The 9,423-nt window shown below is 43.9% G+C and overlaps 1 protein-coding gene across 1 annotated transcript in view; it reads right to left on the bottom strand.

The window, feature by feature from the left end:
• The window catches only part of LOC115204217 (fibroblast growth factor 11-like), a 75,906-nt gene extending 73,743 nt beyond the window's left edge, over nucleotides 1–2,163 (bottom strand). Inside the window, exon 1 of the mRNA XM_029769610.1 lies at nucleotides 1,710–2,163. Within this exon, the coding sequence (XP_029625470.1) occupies nucleotides 1,710–1,902 (193 nt within the window). The 5' untranslated portion in view covers nucleotides 1,903–2,163. The remainder of the gene's footprint in view (nucleotides 1–1,709) is intronic.
• Nucleotides 2,164–9,423: the final 7,260 nt, after the last annotated feature.

Raw genomic sequence — 9,423 nt, forward strand, 5'->3', positions numbered from 1 at the left:
TATATAGAGAGACTAAAATAGAAATTACACTACAGGTTATATTTTCAATATGGCGGCTGCTATTATCCTTTACATTCAACTCTTCACTATCCAGAAGCACAGAAGAATTCACAGAAACCAGACATTTTAAAGGCCATCAAATGGATATGGAAAAGAACAATGTTGTTAACATTGTATTTTTTGCCAGTGGCAAGGTTACGTAGATTAGAACACAGGTTAGATTGGTCTCAATCTAAAATGAATCATCTGGAGTGTGGGAGGAAAGGGTTGAAGGATCTTCAACCTAATTGAATATTAACAGTAGGTGTAGTTACAGTGCACATTACCAACACACCTGGAATATACACCAAACACACACACACACACACACACACACAGTAATAAGTGGCTCTAATTACCTCCCCAAAGACAGGTCTAAAAGGTGCAAAGAACTCAGAATAGTGTATGCATGTGGGATGTGTGCTTTCTCTATGTCGTCTACTACAACATGTGGTCATGGTCAGACAGAGTAAAAATCCACCTCACAGGACATACCCACTACCCAACTAGCCACTACCCAGGATGGGGACTCTAATGCTGTGTCTATGGGAACCCAGCAGCTGTGTACTACCCAGGATGGGGACTCTAAAGCTGTGTCTATGGGAACCCAGCAGCTGTATACTACCCAGGATGGGAACTCTAATGCTGTGTCTATGGGAACCCAGCAGCTGTATACTACCCAGGATGGGGACTCTAATGCTGTGTCTATGGGAACCCAGCAGCTGTGTACTACCCAGGATGGGGACTCTAATGCTGTGTCTATGGGAACCCAGCAGCTGTGTACTACCCAGGATGGGGACTCTAATGCTGTGTCTATGGGAACCCAGCAGCTGTATACTACCCAGGATGGGAACTCTAATGCTGTGTCTATGGGAACCCAGCAGCTGTGTATTACCCAGGATGGGGACTCTAATGCTGTGTCTATGGGAACCCAGCAGCTGTATACTACCCAGGATGGGAACTCTAATGCTGTGTCTATGGGAACCCAGCAGCTGTGTACTACCCAGGATGGGGACTCTAATGCTGTGTCTATGGGGACCCAGCAGCTGTGTACTACCCAGGATGGGGACTCTAATGCTGTGTCTATGGGAACCCAGCAGCTGTGTACTACCCAGGATGGGGACTCTAATGCTGTGTCTATGGGGACCCAGCAGCTGTGTACTACCCAGGATGGGGACTCTAATGCTGTGTCTATGGGGACCCAGCAGCTGTGTGCTACCCAGGATGGGAACTCTAATGCTTAGAGGAAGGCTGACTGCAGTGTGAGGGGAGAGTCCTTCTAACTACTCCTCATTAAGCTCTGGTGTCTCTCTATGCATCCTCCCTCTCTAGGACTAGGGAATACATAATACAACGAGGGGCTCAGAATATGGCACTCCATTTTATTCTGACATGAACTGATCCAAACAAACAAATTCTATATTCTTGCATATCTTCTCATTCTCAAATCAATCATGCATTAACATTCTGCCAATTAATTCCAACAGGAACATCCCCAAATTTTACATTATATAAATTATGAATAAAAAATACATTTAAAAAAGTTTACCCCTCAAAGTATATATTGTGTTTTCATGTGCCCACCATTCCAACAACTAATCAATGACTTGGCAGAGAGGAAGAGGAGGAGATGGAGGAGGAGGAAGAGGAAGAAGAGAGAGATGACTCACCCGGTCTCTTTTCTTTTCGACTTTTTCGACCCCCACATAGCCGCACTTTAGAGATAAGGACTAGGATCTGTTTCTGGCACAGAGACTTGTTGCTCTTGGGACAAGGCTTTCTCTTGTTGGCTACCGGTCGGTTTTGTCTGTCGTCCTTGACTGCCCGTTTCTGTCTGATGAGAGAGCTGGCGAGAGCTGCCATCTTCCCCCCCCCCCCTCTCACCTTTGGGAGGGGGGTGTCTTCCTACCCAACAGCCCCTCTTCAGGCGGGGCTGTCTGTGTCCTCAAGCAACAGAAAATGGTCGGAAGGTCCAGAGAGATCCCCCAGAGAGGGGAGAGGGGTTTTGCTCAGGGTTAAAAGAGAGGGTCTAGGTTAAGAGCCCCCTGGAAAAGGGAAGAGCAAGGGATGTGAGAGTTCAAGTGCAGTCACACATCCAAAGCGGACCCTCCCGTGTGACGAGAAATAAATGCACCAACACTAAAAAACACTGAAAAACAGAGACCACTAAGGTCACATCTTCAGTAAAAAAGAAAGACGGGTGAGTGAGGATAGAATGTCTGTTTGATAAAAATAAAACATGTAAAGACATCGACATTTCCTACATTTCTAACCTCCCTCCCCACCAAATCACCAGCAACAACGAAGTTCAAAATATAGCAAAATCACTAGCCTATCCTATAAGTAAACAATCCCCAAAAAAGAGACGGAGCTCTTTTCTCTGTCATATAAAAATCACACTTCTTCCAGTGAAGAGTGAAATCATTTTGAAGCTCAAACAGCATACAAAGTCAAGAGGAAATGAACAGGCAGTCAACATATAGTCTCTGGATGCCCAACTTTGCCTGCCATGGAAATGCAAGCGTCAGGAATAATGAGCGGAGAAATGGAGCCGTAATCCAGCAGACTTAGATCCAGAGGCAGCACAGCAGGCGGGACGGTGACGGACTCCCAAGAATGAATCCGGGAACGGAACAGAGGGATGGACAGAGAAATATTTATCTTCCTCCTCTTCTGGCATTCTCTCTCTCCACACAGCCCTCAACTAACCCCCCCGCCGCCCCCCACGGGTGAGTGTGAGAGTGGTCTGTGAATTCCAGTAGCAACCATCAGCAGAGGTGACATTCATGAGAGAGAGAGAGAGAGAGAGAGAGAGAGAGAGAGAGAGAGAGAGAGAGAGAGAGGAAAAGAGAGGGAGGGAGGGAGGGAGGGAGGGAGGGAGGGAGGGAGGGAGGGAGGGAGGGAGGGAGGGAGGGAGGGAAAGGGAAGATGAAGAAGAGAGAAAGAGAGAAGCGGAGAGAGGCTGAGGAGAGAAAGTAAGAAGCAGAGAGAGGCTGAATAGAGAGAAAGAGAGAAACAGAGAGGGGCTGAGGAGAGAGAAAGAGAGAAGCAGACAGAGGCTGAGGAGAAAGAAACAGAGAAGCAGAGAGAGGCTCAGGAGAGAAAATGAGAGAAGCTGAAGAAAGAAACCATGCAGCCACCTCTCTCCTCAGTTAACGTTCTAAGATGAGCTACAATGTATCTGTCGCGCTCACGCCCCATCCATCTGACTGTCCTTCAGAGGCAGAGAGGGGGGGAGAGAGAGGTGGAGAGAGAGAGAGAGAGTGTGTATTTGTCTGTATGGAGGAAAAAGAGTGCTTAAGGTGCATGTGCTGTCACCTCGGGAGGAGCATCCTCACCATGCGCTGTGAGTCACACACACGTGCGTGCACGCGTACACACAAACACACACACCTTTGGGACTGTAGAGCGTTCACTTATCTCTGTGTGAGGAGAGTGTGTCGTATAAGTAGGGGAACATCTCTGCATACGGTATGTGCTTCTGTTTGGTGTGTATGTACTAACTGTCATTCACCATCTTCCTTACATTATGTCATGCTCACTCTCTCTCTCTCTCTGGAGACTCTGTCTCTCCCACATCTCTCCCCCACCCTCTTTCCTTCTCCATTCCCTGACAACTCTTTCTCTCTCTCTCCCTCTCCCTCTGTCTCACACCCTCTTCTCTTTCGCCATCAATTCAGTTCAATTTTTTCAATTTAAGATCTTTATTGGCATGGGAAATATGTTAACATTGCCAAAGCAAGTGAACTAAACAACAAAAATGAACAGTAAACATTACACTCACAAAAGTTCCAAAATAATGTCATATTATGTGCAAATAGTTAAAGTACAAAAGGAAAAATAAATAAACAAAAATGGTTGTATTTAAAATGGTGTTGGTTCTCCACTGGTTGCCCATTTCTTGTGGCAACGGGTCACAAATCTTCTTGCTGTGATTGCACACTGTAGTATTTCACCCAATAGATATGAGAGTATATCAAAATTGTATTTGTTTTCAATATTTTTGTGGGTCTGCGTAATCTGAGGGAAATATGTGTCTCTAATATGGTCATACATTTGGCAGGAGGTTAGGCAGCTCAGTTTCCACCTCATTTTATGAGTGTACACATAGCCTGTATTCTCTTGAGAGCCAGGTCTGCCTTTGGCGGCCTTTCTCATTAGCAAGGCTATGCTCACTGAGTCTGTACGTAGTCAAAGATTTCCTTCATTTTGGGTCAGTCACAATGGTCAGGTACTCTGCTACTGTATACTCTCTGTTTAAAGAATTTTTTGTAAATTCTTTCCAATGTGAAAAGTAATTATCTTTTTGTTTTCTCATGATTTTTGGTTGGGTCAAAATGTGTTGCTGTCCTGGGGCTCTGTGATGTCTGTTTGTGAACAGAGCCCCAGCACTATCTTGCTTAGGGGGCTCTTCTCCAGGTTCATTTCTCTGTAGGTGATGGCTTTGTTATGGAAGGTTTGGGAATCCTTTTAGGTGGTTGTAGAACAATGGGTTCTATAATTGATTCAAGTATTGTTAGCCAGATCCTAATTGGTATGTACCGTCAAATCTTGGGTGAAAAACTCCTTCCCTCAGCCAGGGCATTGAAAATGGGTCGTGGATGGGTATTCCAGCATGACAATGACCCAAAACACACGGCCAAGGCAACAAAGGAGTGGCTCAAGAAGAAGCACATTAAGGTCCTGGAGTGGCCTAGCCAGTCTCCAGACCTTAATCCCATAGAAAATCTGTGGAGGTAGCTGAAGGTTCGAGTTGCCAAACGTCGGCCTCGAAACCTTAATTACTTGCAGAAGATCTGCAAAGAGGAGTGGGACAAAATCCCTCCTGAGATGTGTGCAAACCTGGTGGCCAACTACAAGAAATGTCTGACCTCTGTGATTGCCAACAAGGGTTTTGCCACCAAGTACTAAGTCATGTTTGCAGAGGGGTCAAATACTTATTTCCCTCATTAAAATGCAAATCAATTTATAACATTTTTGACATGCGTTTTTCTGGATTTTTTTGTTGTTATTCTGTCTCTCACTGTTCAAATAAACCTACCATTAAAATGATAGACTGATCATTTCTTTGTCAGTGGGCAAACGTACAAAATCAGCAGGGGATCAAATACTTTTTTCCCTCAATGTATTGGGGAAGATGCCAGAGTTGAGGATGATGTTAAAGAGTTTAAGTATAGCTAATTGGAATTTGTGGTCTGTATATTTGATCATTCAATTTAGGATTTCATTAACCCCAAAGGCCTTTTTGGGTTGAAGGGTTTGTATTTTGTCCAGCAGTTCATTCAATGTTATTGGAGAATCCAGTGGGTTCTGGTAGTCTTTAATTGTTCATTCCAAGATTTGTATTTGATCATGTATATGTGTTTTCTGTTTGTTCTTTGTTATAGAGCCCAAAAAAATGGAGAAGTGGTTTATCCATCTCCATTTTGGATAGTTAACTCTTTGTGTTGTTGTTTGTTTAGAGTTTTCCAATTTTCCCAGATGTGGTTAGATTCTATGGATCCTTCAATTACATTGAGCTGATTTCTGACGTGCTGTTCCTTCTTTTCCCGTAGTGTATTTCTGTATTGTTTTAGTGAGTCATCATAGTGAAGGCGTAGGCTCAGGTTTTCTGGGTGTCTATGTTTTGGTTGGATAGATTTCTCAATTTCTTTCTTATATTTTTGCATTCTTCATCAAACCATTTGTCAGTGTTGGTAATTTTCTTATGTTGTTTGACTTACATTTCTAGATTTGATAGTGAAGCTGAGAGGTCAACTGTTTAGGTTTTCTACTGCCAAGTTTGCACCTTCACTATTACAGTGAAACCTTTAGTCCAAGAACATTTCTAGAAGAAATTTGTTGTTGCCTAATTGTTTTTGGTAGATTTCCACACTATTTTTCTTCCCTCTATAGCATTTCTTAATATTATTTAGTTCCTTTGGCTTTGATGCCTTATGATTGAGCATAGCTCTGTTCAAGTAGAGTGTGATTTTGCTGTGATCTGATAGGGGTGTCAGTGGACTGACTGTGAATGCTCTAAGAGACTCTGGGTTGAGGTCAGTGGTAAAGTAGTCTACAGTACTACTGCCAGAAGATGAGATATAGGTGTACCTACCATAGGAGTCCCCTCGGAGCCTACCATTGACTATGTACATACCCAGCAGAGCTGCAGAAGTTGTGACTCGTTTTTGTTGGTTATGGAGAGGGCAGAGAACTACAGACAGGAAGCTTTCCTGGTGAGCAGCCTGGTGGAGTGGCAGTACCAAGACCACAGTGGGACAATGGTGTCTTTTGACATGTTCACCAACTACAACCTGGAGGAGGCTGTGAGAGACAACAGCAAAGTGACAATCAAGATCAACAGTGAGGATTATGAGGCAAATGTAGCCCACAAGAGAGCTGTCAAGATTAGGGGCAGAAGAGAAATTTAGTTACTGAGAAAAGACCTGAAAGGTAGGTCCCTCCATAATTAATCCTCATCTGTCTAGACTGCATTAAAATGAAATGATGTAGAACGTGTCTAGGGGGGCATATGGGGGAGGGAATGCTGTCACCTCCAGGTAGGTGTTTTCCCCCCTGTATGCTGAGGGTGTCGGGTTCTTGTCCAGTTCTGGTATTTAGGTCGCCACAAACTAGTACATGTCCCTGAGCCTGGAAATTGTTGATCTCCCCCTCTAGGATGGAGAAGCTGTCATCGTTAAAGTATGGGGACTCTATTGGGGGGTATAGGTAGCACATGAGGACATTTTTCTCTGTTGAGATCAATTTAGGCCAAAGTCAGATGACCTCAGACCTTGTATATTCCAGGATTAGATAGTAAAAGCTTTGTGTTCCATAGTGTCTAGTATTGTTTTTGTGTGGTTTAGGCCTGGACCATCACAGTAGGTGTGAGCGATGGCTTCGCAGCCTAGCGCGGAGGAGATGCTGTCATTACGGCATGGATTCAGGTGTGTTCCTGAGATTGGAGTTAAGATGGAGGAGGTTCTGCTTGTGGTCGGCAAACAGGTAGGAGCTGAACTTATACATTCCGCATCCAGAATGAAGAAAGCTGTGGTTGTATTCATGAAAAGTGTACATTTGGTGGGTAGGGTGATTGTTAGTGAAATATTTGTAAGGGATGTGTTTGTACCGATTTCTCCTATTTTGACTCCTTCGGCTAGGGTGGTAGATGCGAATCTGCCTCTGTTTATTACGGATGATCAAATTCGGAAAGAGCTGAGTCAGTTTGGTAAGTTTGCTAGCTGTTTTCGTGTACTGTCGGCAGGTTTTCAGACAGATGCCGTTAAGCATGTTGTTTTGTTCTGGAAGCAAGTGTTCATGTTTCTGAATAACAATTAGCAACAGTTAAATATGCATTTTAAAGTGAGGCATGGGGAGGGGCTCTACACAGGGTTTGTCTGCACAGATAGTCTATGGTGCTTTGAGTGTCGGGATTTGGGACATAAGAACGTTGAGTGCTCACAAGGTGAGGGTACAAGCGCCAGTGGGGGAAATCGAGTTCAATGTGCAGGGGGCCATGAGACGCAGCCCGCAGAGGCTAGACATAGTCATGCTATAGATGGTGGTGTAGATGAGGCTGTCTAGTCAAGCTATGGATGGTGGTTTAGATAAGGCTGGGTTTAGTCAGGCTACAGATGGTAGTGTAAGGTCGACGGGAAAATGTTCATCTTGAAGCTTTTTTTGCAATCCAGGAAACTTTGTAAGATCAGAACAACACGCTATGAAAAATGAGGGCCGTTGTTTCCTCTCACCCATGAAACGCTTTAGGTTGAGAAAGTGAGTGACAACCGTGCATAAGGGTTTACCTTACGTTGTTTAGATTAATAGTTTTTTTCTGGCACTGGGGCTTTTTGAGCTTTTGCTATTGGTCTCTTTCTTTGCTGGCTTTTCTCCCACTCTTATGGAGACTCTTAGGGTAGGTTCGCTTAATATAAATGGTGCCAGAGATGCGGGAAAGAGGAGTCTGTTGGGTGAATATATAAAACCCCAAAAAGTACAGGTGTTGTTTCTGCAAGAGACGCATACTGATGTGGTGAATGAAGTTGATTGGGGGCTCTGGTGGAAAGGGCCAAGTGTGCTAAGCTATGGAACAAATGTTCATGCAGGGGTGGAAGTCCTTTTTGCAACAGGTCTGGCAGTAAAAATTAGCTCCTCAAAGGAGGTGTGTCGGGGGTTTTGTCCTTATAAATGTGTATGCACCTAACACATGGAGAGAGAGGGGGCGTCTGTTTGGTTGTCTTAGGAACTCTTACAGGTAGCTCCTGAGAGAACGCTGGTGGTAGGCGGAGACTGGAACTGTACGATGGATTTTATGAAAGATAAAAATGGGAGGAGCCTCATTCAGGCTCAGTGGGGATGTTAAGGGACAATATTCAGCAGTTTGAACTAGTGGATGTTTGAAGAAGTAGACATCCCAACACAAGACAGTATACAGTTGAAGTCGGAGGTTTACATACACCTTAGCCAAATACATTTAAACTCAGTTTTTCACAATTTCTGACATTTAATCCAAGTAAAAATTCCCTGTCTTAGGTCAGATAGGATCACCACTTTATTTTAAGAATGGGAAATGTCAGAATAATAGTAGAGAATGATTTATTTCAGCTTGTATTTCTTTCATCACATTCCCAGTGGGTCAGACGTTTACATACACTCAATTAGTAATTGGTAGCATTGCCTTTAAATTGTTTAACTTAGGTCAAATGTTTTGGGTAGCCTTCCACAAGCTTCCCACAATAAGTTGAGTGAATTTTGGCCCATTCCTCCTGACAGAGCTGGTGTAACTGAGTCAGGTTTGTAGGCCTCCTTGCTCGCTCACGCTTTTTCAGTTCTGCCCACAGATCTTCTATAGGATTGAGGTCAGGGCTTTGTGAAGGCCACTCCAATACCTTGACTTTGTTGTCCTTAAGCCATTTTTCCAACTTTGGAAGTATGCTTGGGGTCATTGTCCATTTGGAAGACCTATTTGCAACCGAGCTCTAACTACCTGACTGATGTCTTAAGATGTTGCTTCAATATATCCACATAATTTTCCTGCCTCATGATGCCATCTATTTTGTGAAGTGCACCAGTCCCTCCTGCAGCAAAGCACCCCCACAACATGATGCTGCTTCACGGTTGGGATGGTGTTCTTCAGCTTGCAATCCCTCCCATTTTTCCTCCAAATATAATGGTCATTATGGACAAACAATTCTATTTTTGTTTCATCAGACCAGAGGACATTTCTCCAAAAAGTACCATTTTTGTCCCCATGTGCAGTTGCAAATCATAATCTGGCTTTATGGCAGTTTTAGAGCAGTGGCTTCTTCCTTGCTGTGGATATCGGAATCATTTTACTGTGGATGTAGATACTTTTGTAGCTGTTTAATCCAGAATCTTCACAAGGTCATTTGCTGTTGTTCT

Source organism: Salmo trutta, chromosome 12, assembly GCF_901001165.1.
Source record: "Salmo trutta chromosome 12, fSalTru1.1, whole genome shotgun sequence".
NCBI classification, from domain to species: domain Eukaryota; kingdom Metazoa; phylum Chordata; class Actinopteri; order Salmoniformes; family Salmonidae; genus Salmo; species Salmo trutta.